The 12,528-nt window shown below is 37.3% G+C and overlaps 1 protein-coding gene across 2 annotated transcripts; it reads right to left on the reverse strand.

The window, feature by feature from the left end:
• Positions 1-822: 822 nt before the first annotated feature.
• Positions 823-12,327, reverse strand: LOC711606 (zinc finger protein 722). 2 transcript variants are annotated; one of them, XM_077997879.1, is made up of 5 exons: positions 12,289-12,327; positions 6,333-6,459; positions 5,416-5,511; positions 1,035-1,799; positions 823-950 (listed from the first exon to the last, which is right to left on the reverse strand). In XM_077997879.1, the coding sequence occupies exons 1-5, from the start codon at positions 12,325-12,327 to the stop codon at positions 823-825; spliced, it is 1,155 nt and encodes a 384-aa protein (XP_077854005.1). The 2 variants fall into 2 exon arrangements, with proteins under 2 accessions (XP_077854005.1, XP_001100432.3); XM_001100432.5 differs by having other exon boundaries at positions 823-1,799.
• Between the last annotated feature and the right edge of the window lie 201 nt (positions 12,328-12,528).

The raw sequence follows: 12,528 nt of genomic DNA on the forward strand, positions 1-12,528 counted from the left end.
TACTTTTAGTTAATTTAATATCTATAGAAACAATGCTAATGACTGGCTTGCTGTTAATAAATATGCGAGGCTCTCAGCTCTGAAGGCTGTAAGATCTGTGATTTCCCACTTCACACCCCTATATTTCTGTGTTTGTGTCTTTAATTCCTCTAGTACCACTGGGTTAGGGTCTCCCCAACTGAACTGGTCTCAGCATGTGTATGCATACTATCTACCCACACATTTTAAAAAAAAATCTAAATAGGGTAAAAAAGAATACAAATTTGATTTATGAAAACAAAATTCTTCAACTTATTTGCAGTTTAAACCACTGGCAGGCCAGGTGTGGTGATCCCCGGCTATAACCCCAGCACTTTGGGATGCCAAGGTGAGTGGATCACGCGAGGTCAGGAGTTCAAGACCAGCCTGGCCAACATGGTGAAACCCTATCTCTACTAAAAATACAGAAATTAGCCAGGCATAGTGGCAAGTGCCTGTAGTCGCTGCTACTTGGCAGGCTGAGGCAGAAGAATCACTTGGACCCAGGAGGTGGAGGTTGCAGTGAACTGAGATCATGCCACTGCACTCCAGCCTGGGTGACAGAGTGAGACTCCATCTGTTTTTAAATAAATTATCTTAGATTCATTATGGTTTGAAAGTTGGTTAAAGGCTTTGTTACATTTTTATACATTTATACGATTTTTCACAATTTGAATTCCCTTATGTACAATTAAGGTTTGGACCTAGATAAAGGCTTGGCCACATTCCCTACACTTGTAGTGTTTTTTTTTTAGTATAAATTATTTTATGTATTATAAGGCCTGAGGGATGGACTTTGCCATATTATTCACATTTGTAGAGTTTCTCTCCAGTATGAATTATCTTATGTTTAGCAAGACTTGAATGCCACTTAAAAGCTTTGTCACATTCTTCACATTTGTATGGTTTCTCTCCAGTATGAATTCTCTTATGTGCCTTAATGGTTGAGGAGCAGCTAAAGGCTTTGCCACATTCTTCACATGTGTAGGGTTTCTCTCCAGTATGAATTATCTTATGTGTCTTAAGGGTCGAAGAGCAGTTAAAGGCTTTGCCACATTCTTCACATGTGTAGGGTTTCTCTCCAGTATGAACTCTTTTGTGGTAAGTGAGGGCTGCGGATACACTAAAGGCTTTGCCACATTCTTCACATGTGTAGGGTCTCTCTCCAGTATGAATTCTCTTGTGGTTAGTAAGTGTTGAGGAGCGCCTAAAGGCTTGGCCACATTCTTCACATGTGTAGGGTTTCTCTCCGGTGTGAATTCTCTTATGTCTAGTAAGGTTTGAGGACCAGCTAAAGACCTTGCCACATTCCTCACATCTGTAGGGTTTCTCTCCAGTATGAATTCTTTTATGTGTAGTACGGTTTGAGGAGTGGTTAAAGGATTTGTCACATTCTTCACATTTGTGGGACTTCTCCATAGTATGAATTATCTGATGTTGATTTAGGTGTGAGAGCATGCAAAATGATTTGCCATATTTTTCACATTTCAAATATTTCTTTCTAGTATATCTTGTATTAAGTCTATTGGAATTTGAAAATTTATCCAAGACTTTGACACATTTATGAGTCTGAAATATTTTGCTTTGGGTATTTGACAAATGTTGGTTAACTTCATTATAACCTCCTTTGTGCACCTCACACTCATCCCCTTTTTGACAACATTTTTTTAATTGTAAATTCTCATGTCCACATTTTCCATATGTTCTTGATACTACTTTCTGGAGTGAATCTTTTATGCCCTGCTCAGGCTGAAGGTCTTGGTTGAAATGAGAACACACAACTGAAAAACATAAAAATCACAAGTTACTTCACTTACTAGACTCAGATAAATACACTGCACAAATCAAATATATAAAAGTATTCAAGGTACATTAGCAAAAGAGTATATCAAAATACCACAGGTCATAATTACTTCATAGACATATAAATGTAACAAAATCATAGTGATCAAAATACCTTTGTTGGAAATTTATAAATAAAGTAAGTGTGTGCACCATGTGAGCACAATGTCAAGAACCATATAGAGTGAAAAGAAAAGTCAGCTACATTTACCCAACACAGCCCTTCCTCATCCCTGATAGAAGAACATCGTGCCTTTAATGACAGCTTTAAGTCTTCTGAGATCAAAAGTGTTACAACAGCAGAAAGACTGCGCTACCATGGACAGAAAATAGGTGTAGAAAGTAGTTACTGACCAGTAAGGAGAAATATGAAGAAGTCTTTTAACTGAAAAATAAATACAAAATTGCAGACAAGACAACATCCTGAGAACATGTTTGGGAGACTCCCAGAATCTCTACTCAAGACAATTGGCTTCAGGCTATGCCAAGAAAGAGCTGCATTATAAAGACTGTGAAATGTAGTTTTATGTTAATGTCTAAATCTCAACCAAAGATTACAATGTATACAAAATATTTGGGCAACATGGTCCAATAAAAAAATCAAAATTTTCAAACAGCAACTATAAAAATAAAGATGTATATTTTAATTTTTAAAATTTAAGAAAATCCACATTTTGCTCAATGAGAAAAAATGGAAAACCAGATATTAGATAAATGAGAATGTCAACAAAAGGCCTGGAATAATAAAAATAAACATTTGTGGAGGTAGAAAAGAAAATGAAATAATTTAAAAGTAAGAAAAAAGTAATGTAAAAAATGAAGAAGTTAAACAAACAAAGTAGGATATACACAAAAAGATCCATAACACATATTTAAGCAAAGTTCAAAAGTCACAAACCAGAAGATAATCTTGGGAGCTGCAAGATAAAAGTGAGGTATTATTTATAAGCCTAGTTCTCCAAGACAACCAGTGAATTTGTCAACAGAAACCTTGCCGGTTAGAAAAGAACTGTGTAAAATGGTCAAAGTGCTGAAAAAAATCTTCATGGTGAAAATATAACCAGCAAAAATATACTACAAAATAAATAAAAAATAAAGATCTTCCAGAATAAACAAATGCCGGAAAAGCATATAAGCACTGCATGTGCCCTAAATAAAATGCTGAAAAGAGGTCTTTCCACTTAAAATAATATAATGGGAACAAAAAATATGAAAATACATAACTTTCTGAAAAACATATGCATACACAAAAAATAAACTTCTGTGGTATTATAGTGATGGTACAGAAAACATTTTTAGTTATTCTTTAAAATTTGAAAGATGTAAGCATAAAAATAATCATAAAACATAAAAAAGACATAATTATCAACATCAATAAGAAGTATAGGGTAGATATAATGAGGACATATTTTTCTATGCAACTGAAGTCTTTTTTTTACCAGTTTAAAATATACTATTGTAACATTAAGAGGTTTTATAAAATCTCCAATGTAGCACAAAGAAAAACTCTTTATGGACACACAAAAGAAAATTAGTCCATTACTAGCATGAGACAAAGTCTGATATTACCTAAATCCATTTACTAGGAATCTATAACTATTATGTCTATCTATATGTATATGCATCTATAACATCAGGGCCTCAAAATACATAAAGCAAATATTGATAAAAATGTAGCAAGAAATAAAATAACAACATAAAATTATAAACATTAAGACCTCACTTTCTTTCTTTTTTTTTTATTACTATACTTAAGTTCTAGGGTACATGTCCACAACGTGCAGGTTTGTTACATATGTATACATGTGCCATGTTGGTGTGCTGCACCCATTAACTCCTCATTTACATTAGGTATATCTCCAAATGCTATCCCTCCTCCCTTCCCCCTCCCCACAATAGGCCCTGGTGTGTGATGTTCCAGATATCTACATTGAAAAAATGAAGTTGGATGCTTCAATTGCACCATATACAAAAAGTATTTTAAACAAAATACTTAGACTAAAAAAAAACTAATGAAACTCTTAGAAAAAAATATAGTGGAAAGACATGACATTGGTCTTGGCACCATTTTCTTAGATACGCCATCAAATGCCTGAGCAACAAAGAGAAGAACAGAAAAATTTAACTGGGCTAAACTTCAAAATTTCTGCGATCAAATAAAACATTTAATAGAGTGACAGTGTCATCCAAGAAATAGATGACAATATTTGAAAATCACATGTGATAAGGCTTAATATTGAAAATACATAAACAACTCCTAGAAGTAGACAACAATAATTGAATCACCTGATTTAGAAATGCACAAATGAACCGGGTACGGTGGCTCACTCATGTAATCCCAGAACTTTGGGAGGCTGAGGTGGGCAGATCACCTGAGGTCAGTAATTCTAGACCAGTCTGACCAACACGGCGAAACCCACCTCTACTAAAAATACAAAATTAGCTGGGCATGGTGGCATATCCCTGATCTCAGCTGCTCAGGAGACTGAGGCAGGAGAATCATTTGAATCTGGGAGGCAGAGGTTGCTGTGAGCCAAAATCACCCCATTGCACTCCAGCTTAGGCAACAAGAGCAAAACTCTGTCTCAAAAAAAAAAAAAAAAAAAAAAAGAAAAGAAAAGAAATGGACAAATGATTAAGCTAAATTTTAATAAAAAGATATACAAATGGGAAGAAGTATTTGAAAGGTTGCACAAAACTAATAATTTATAGAAAAATGCAAAATAAAACCACAATACAAAACAAAATTACCTTACATCAATTAGGATGGCCACTATAATTTTTTTAAAAACACCATGTTGATGATGTAAAGAAATTGAAACCTATGTAAGTTGTTGATGAGAAAAAAGATGCAGCCATCATAAAAAATATCACGAATGTTCTTCAAATAATTAAAAATGAAATTATTATATAATACAGCAATATCATTTATGAATCTATATCTAAAATATGCAACACAGTAAAATGAAGACATGAGGTACTCTGCTTGCATATCGCCCTACAGCAAGTATCATAACCCACCCTCTAAATAAATAAATAAATATATAAAAATTAAAAAATAAAAAATTTGTAAAAAATTTTAAAGTATATTTCAAGGCTATAGTAATAAAAACAGAATGGCATGTACAGAAAAATGGACAACCACCAATGAAACAGAAATTACTATTCTCATGCATTTTAGACATGATGCAAAAAAATTTTTTTTAATGGTTTAACATAGAGTTTCTCAAAAATATGCAGATATTAGTGTGTCCCCAAAAGCAATGGCAAAGTAGTCAGTTTGTGCAGTCCCTGATAAGCCATAAAGAAAACTTTGGCTCACACTGTGAACTTGAAGAAAGATTATTGAAGTGAAAGTAGAATCCGTAGAGAATTTAACAGTATGGGGCAGAAGGTGTCCCAATGTGAGCAAAAAAAAAAAAGAAAAAAGACAGGAGATTCTCAGAAACTCTTTCCATCAAAGCACAGCTCTGCAGATCACATTTTAAAGACTGGCTACCTCCTTGACTTGTGGACAGCTCATCCGTGTCATCTTCTTCATTTGCTCTCACCTACCTGGGTGTTTGGCTACCATCTCACTTCTCTTCATATTCTGGGGCTCTTTATTTTGCTCCAGACAGGTGATCAAGTCTAGCTTAGGGACAGTAATACCTGTTTTATTAAGGAAAAAAAAGTAACATAAATCTTATTTATTTATTTATTTTTTGAAATGGAGTCTCACTCTGTCACTCAGGTTGGCATGCAGTGGCACGATCTCAGCTCACTGCAACCTCCACTTCCCAGGTGCAAACAATTCTTCTCCCTCAGCCTCCTGAGTAGCTGGGACTACAGGCACGCATCACCATGTCCAGCTAATTTTTGTATTTTTAGTAGAGACAGAGTTTCACCATATTGGAGTTCCAGTATGGTCTCGAACTGGTCTCCAGTTCCAGCCTGGTCTCGAACTCCTGACCTCGTGATCTGCCTGCCTTGGCCTCCCAAAGTGCTGGGATTACAGGTGTGAGCCTGGTCATATAAATCTTGCTGAATTCTTTAATTACCAAACTAGTATTATGCTCAGTAAAGAGGATATAATAGAAAATTCTAGAAAATTAATATTGGCTCATAACAGAACTTTCTAAACATTTAGAAAATATTTTAAATTTGTAAGTCCTTAATTTCACTACTCAGTACTACTGAATCAAAAAATGTTGGTGGCAACTGAATTCTAAGGCGTGGGCAGCGCTATTTTACGTCATGACGTTTTTGGAATTGCCACTAACCTAGAGCAAAAGATACATAAGCTCAGGAAAGGGAAAAGTTCAGGTCAAGATAAAACATCTTGAAGAATTTGTTCGACACCAATGAATCCCCAAGATTTTCTTAAAATCGGAGAGCTAAAATTCATTCATGCAAAGCAGAAATTACCAAAATCATCTTAGAAAAGAGAGAAAGGCAATATATTAGGAATTGTGTATCGAAGTTATCCTCACCCAGGGAGACCAGGTTTCTGTAGTTCTCTAACATCACATCTCTATATAAATTCCGCTGAGCATGATCCAGGCATTGCCATTCCACCAGAGAGAATTCTATAGCTATATCTCTGTATGTCAACAGTCCCTGAAAAAACAAAAACAAAAACAAAAACAAAAAAAAACACTCATGAACACACACTTACCATATGGCCGTAAGCAGAGATTTTTATTTGACTCAAGTTAAAAAAGAGAGTAAAAAGAAGTGGTTCTCACTTATAAGAGTGACTAAAATTGTTCAATAAGAGAATTTTTAACATGGAAGTATGCTCTAACTCTGAGAAGAGAGGAGAGCATAAGATCCACAATACCATAGTAGCTTTGATACTTTTCTGTAATTATAAAATTAAGGGCATCAACATGGACATGTCCTTCTTTTTTCTTGTCTTCCTCTTTTTTTGACCGAGTCTCACTCTGTTGCCCAGGTGGGAGTGCAGTGGCATGATCTTGGCTCAGTGCAACCTCTGCCTCTTGGGTTCAATAGATTCTCCTGCCTCAGTCTCCTGAGTAGCTGGGAGTACAGGCACAGGCCATCATGCCTGGCTAATTTTTGTATATTTAGTAGAGACAGGGTTTCTCCATGTTGGCCAGGCAAGTCTTGAACTCCTGACCTCACGTGATCCACTCACCTCGGCCTCCCAAAGTGCTGGGATGGCAGGTGTGAGCCACCTCGCCCAGCCGGACATGTCTATTTTTTGAGTGCTATATTTACATCATACAGAATAAGTTGTGCATATTTCTCAGATAAAACAGTCATTATGAGTTGGAAGGTACCTCTTAAGTCTTAATATGTGCAATAAACTAAATATTTTGTGAGATTTTATTTCAGGAGGTTTGGGATAAAGTCTGAATTTCTGAATTTTTAGCAAATTCACCAATGTTTCTAAGAGGCAGAGTCTGGGTTTTCCCCAGTTTCTCTTACCTGTAAATAAAGATAAGAGCCTTCATTTTAAAAAGACAAATATATGCAAAAGTCATCTAAAAAGAAAGGACAGCTTCCAGATTAAATGTGATGGTTTATGCACTTCAGCCAGTAAATTTCCTAAGTGTACTTAATAATTAAGAGAGTAATAATTAACTCAACAGTGGAATAAAAAGTCATAGAGCTCTTGAACCAAGTGAATAAAATTGTTATCAACTTTATTAGGACACATTTTTACTATGTGCTGATGCACACAGGACACAACATTACTGCTGTGGTATTTCTCACCTCTCAGAAAAGTAAATTGTAACTAAATTTAAATATATATGTATTTAAATATATAAGTATATATATATATATATTTTTTTTTTTTTCTGAGATAGAGTCTTGCTCTGTCACCCAGCCTAGAGTGCAGTGATGCAATCTCAGGTCACTGCAACATTTACCTCCTGAGTTCAAGCAATCCTCCTGCCTCAACCTCCTGAGTAGCTGGGATTATAGGCACATGGCACCATGCTTGGCTAATTGTTGTATTTTTTTAGAGGAGACAGGGTTTCATCAGGTAGGCCAGGCTGGCCTCGAACTCCTGACCTCATGTGATCTGCCTGCCTCGGCCTCCCAAAGTGCTGAGATTACAAGCCTGAGCCACCATGCCTGGCCTAAATTTAATTATAAAGAAACATCAGTTTTATGCAAAGTTGAAGGTGCAGAAAACTTCCCTGTCGTGTAATTTTTAATAGTAATTTTAAGTAGTCTTTGTTTAGCACCCTAGAGAGCAAGAATCTCCTAATAGTTTTTTCAGAACTTTCTGGGTAACAAATGCCATTCTGTTTAAATGAACATGTTCTAAATCCTGTTCTGCATGGAATTAATAGAGCACACAGATGAAACCTCAACATGACATGTTTCACTTTTCACTAATATCCGAAGACAACTGTGTTTCCCAGTAGAAATCTTGAGTATCCACACCTTCTCATGTTCAACAGCTACAATGGGAACATTTTAAATATTGCAGGTCATAAATTTGTAGTGAGAATTCTGCATGGCATACAAGAACCCAAGATGAAGAGAATGTATAGAACGCTAAGGAATATAGAAAAAAATATTTTTTTTCAGAAGCCCTTGACTATCATACAAATCACAAAAATTAGTTGAAACAAACTCATTAGGGATCATCAGCACAAGCAGAGAAGTAAAAATCTGCAAGTTCCGAACAGATGGCATTCCAAAAGGCAGAGGGGACACCGCTCTTTATCTGAGACACGCTCACCTGAGAAAAAAAGTGATTGTTTTCTTTTCCTCCTCTTTCTCTGAAATGTATTTTCAGATAAGATGCTCTGGACATATCAAAACTGCATCTTGAGACTATGCCTTTAAAGCACAATCTATTTACCTGCTACCACCACACACACCCATGGACAGAAAGACCGAGACTTGAAGAAAACATTCACCCATTTTTCTTGTTTATAACTGAAAAGATTTAAGAGCAATGGGAAAACAATGAGCTTCTCCATAACTATTAAAATATGAGTTTCTTTTTCCCTGCCCTCCTCTATCAGACACCAGCAATCTTCTTTACAGTAATGGGAGCATGAACTGCACTGACCTCTTCCTACCAAACGGAAACAGGGCAGGCAGTGCAGCCTTCCTTAGATGCGAAGTTTGAACTAAACTCTCCTGAATGTATCTTGAACCCCTCAAGTGTATAAGTTACTTGATAATCTCGGCCCTGCTTTATGCAAAGTGATTCTGCAGGATCCAAAAGGGTCCAGGAATGGGCTTTTTCAACAAGTCCCCTGTAAATGCTGATTGTGCTTTCCCAGACACATTATTAGCATTAGTGAGAGAAAGCAGGCACAGCAAAGAGTCCCTTACACCCGCCACATTTGTCACAATACAAATACTTCTGGTACAAATAAAGACAACCAATCTCCACCCTGAAATACTACATTTTTTGTTGGGTTTTTTAAGTTTACAGAGAAAACAGAAGGCAGCAATGTCTGAGTAAGTCTGCACCTGGGAAACATGTACACATGTACTAATAAAATGTTTATTAAGCAGGTACTATGTGCTCAGGAGCATGTCACAGAACACTGTACTGGGAATAATACATTTTGTCATTTAATTTTCATACTACCCCAGGAGCTGGTACTAAGTGTTGAATAATTTTCAGCATTTAGATTAAGAGCACAGCAGTTTTATTTCTTCTTATGTTTCTCTATCATTAATTTTAAAAAGAAAATACATAGATTAATAATTCAATACAAAAAGCATATGGAATGATACAATTACATAAAAATTGAATAATCAGCTTCCAAATGGATATTTTGTAAATAATGAAATTAAGGCTGAAATAAAATTTTTGAAACTAATTAGAGATTAAATACAACATACCAGAATCTCAGGGTTACAGCTAAGGCAGTGTTAAGAACAAAATGTGTATCACTAAACATCCACAACAAAAAGTTAGAAAGATCTCCATTTAAAAATCTAATGTTACAACTGAAAGAATTTCAAAAGAGCAAACCAACTTCAAGGATCGCAAAAGTCAAGACATAACCAAAATCAAAACTGAAATGAAGAAGGTTGAGAACTAAATAACTATAAAAAGTTCAACGTGCTGTGCGCTGCGGCTCACTCCTGGAATTCCAGCTCTTTCAGAGGCCAAGGCGGGCAAATCAAGAGGTCAGGAGTTTGAGATCAGCCTGGCCAACATGGTGAAACCCCGTCTCTACTAAAAATACAAAAATTAGCTGGGCGTGGTGGCATATGTCTGTAATTCCAGGAGAATCGCTTGAAAATGGAAGGTGGAGGTTACAGTGAGCTGAGATCATGCCATACACTCCAGCCTGGGTGAAAGAGCAAAACTCCACCTCAAAAAAGGTCAATGAAACCAGAAGTTGATTCTGTGTAAAAACAATAAGATAGATAAAACACTAGACTAATGAAGAAAAAACAAATAATTCAAATAAAAACAAAACAAAAAAAACTCAAACAGATGCTTGGGAGGTTGTGGAGAAATGGAATGCTTATACGCTGCTTGTGAGAGTATAAATGTATTTAAGCATTGAGAAAAACAGTTTGGCATTTTTTCAAAAACCTGAAAACAGAATTACCATTCCCAGTCCCACAACTGGGAATATACCCAATAAATGTAAGTTATTCTACCATGAAGACACATGCATGCGTATGTTTATTACAGAACAATTCACGATAGCAAAAACCAGAAATAAACCTGTATGTCTTCAATGGTAGACTGGATAAAGAAAATGTGGTATGTAAACACCATGAAATATGATGCAGCTATAACAAAGAACAGCATCATGTCCTTTGCAGCAACGTCAATGGAGCTGGAGACTTATTTTTAGAAAACTAGTGCAGGAGCAGAAAATCAAAAACTTTATGTTTTCACTTGTAAGTGGGAGCAAAATAATGAGAACATGTGGACACAAATAAGAGAACAACAGACACTGAAGCTCAGTTCAGGGTGGAGGGTCGGAGGATGAAGAAAATCAGAAAACAAATCTGTTCAGTACTATGCTTAGTACCTGAGTGATAATATAATCTGTACACAAAAACTTCACGATATGATTTTACCTATATAACAAACTTGCACATATACTCCTGAACCTAAAATAAAAGGTAAAAGAAAAAAAATTCGATTAGGCGCAGTGACTCACACCTGTAAGTCAAGCCCGTTGGGAGGCTGAGGCAGGCAGATCGCAGATCATCTGAGGCCAAAAGTTCGAGACCAACCTGGACAACATTGTGAAATCCTGTCTCTACTAAAAATACAAAAATTAGTTGGGCCTGGTGGCCCACATCTGTAATTCCAGCTACTCAGGAGGCTGAGGCAGGACAATCATTTGAACCCGGGAGGCAGAGGTTGTAAAGAGGTGAGATTGAACCACTGCACTCCAGCCTGGAGGACTGAGCGAGACTCCCCCTCCAAAGCAAACAAAAAAAAAAGCATTTATTGGAAATTACTATCTTGAAGAAAATAGTCGGGCCTAGGTAACCACAATCTGCCAATGAATCTCTGATGACATAACCAATAAATTTTCACCTGGATCTTACAGATAAAAAAACTAAATAACTGTACCAAACCAATTATTGAATTTGGTTTGCTTCATCATGCAACTTATAACAGACTTTTCTTCAAGTCTCTCCCATGGATCACAACCCAGAAGCCATAGCTGGGCACTCTCTGATTCTCTTTTTTTTTTTTTTTTTTTTTTTTTTTTTTTTTTTGAGATGGAGTCTTGCTGTGATGTGCAGGCTGGAGTGCAGTGAGGTCATCTCGCCTCACTGCAACCTCTGCCTCCCAGGTTTAAGCGATTCTCCTGTCTCAGACTACCAAGTAGCTGGGACTACAGGCGCGTGCCACCACACACAGCTAATTTTTGTATTTTTAGTAGAGATGTGGTTTCGCCATGTTGGTCAGGCTGGTCTCGAACTCCTGACCTCGTGATCTGCCCGCCTCGACCTCCCAAAGTACTGGGATTACAGGTGTGAGTCACCGCGCCCAGCCCGCTCTATGATTCTTGAATCACACTTTGATTAAATTCTCTAATGTTTTTACAGTGACTCCCATACACTTCTAAAAGGAAAAATGAGGAACTAGGGACCCCAGGGACTACAGCTCTTACCAATTATGAATCCTGCACCCTGAGTCTGGATTCTCCCCTGATGACTTTCCCATCCCTGTACAATCTGGGTGAGATGAGGCGCTGGGAATGCAGAGCTGCCCAGAGAGGACTCCAGCCCAGCGCAAAGCCACTGCAGAGGAGAAAGACAGAACTCCCAGGGTCCCAGCCGCTGGCCCAGGCAGCATCTTACGGTTTGAGGAGACTAACAGCCGAACTGGGCCAAGGAAGATTTGGGTCCTCAGACTCTGGAGCTGACTGCGAGGAAGTTTGGGTCCCGCTACAGCCACTTTCAGCCGGTTCCAACCAGGCCCCACTCCTCTCTCACGATGACAGACCCACCACTCACCATTTCTCGGCTTCCAGGGGGTCCAGGTCTTTTAGCCATAAATCTGCGGATGCCTGCAGGACACAAGGCCACAGAGGCTTGACCTCTAGGAGCGAGGACGCAGAGCAGAGAAGAGAACTGGAGCTCTGGATACAGAGAAACACAAAAGGACCGGTAAAATTAGGGAGGTGTCCTGTTCTCTCCAGCTGCATGCCTGATTGTACAGTTTCTAATATAAGGTCCGTGATTGGATAAGGTTTC

The sequence above is a fragment of the Macaca mulatta genome, chromosome 3 (assembly GCF_049350105.2).
Source record: "Macaca mulatta isolate MMU2019108-1 chromosome 3, T2T-MMU8v2.0, whole genome shotgun sequence".
Lineage (NCBI taxonomy): Eukaryota > Metazoa > Chordata > Mammalia > Primates > Cercopithecidae > Macaca > Macaca mulatta.

Bases quoted from the DNA above. Each gene is read 5' to 3' on its own strand.
- LOC711606 (XM_001100432.5), bottom strand. From the start codon at position 12,327: ATGGCTAAAAGACCTGGACCCCCTGGAAGCCGAGAAATG. The intron at 5,512-6,332 runs GTGAGGATAACT...TTAATAAAACAG, and splicing joins CAGAAACCTGGTCTCCCTGG to GTATTACTGTCCCTAAGCTA. The intron at 1,800-5,415 runs GTAGGTGAGAGC...TATGTTTTTCAG, and splicing joins GATGGTAGCCAAACACCCAG to TTGTGTGTTCTCATTTCAAC.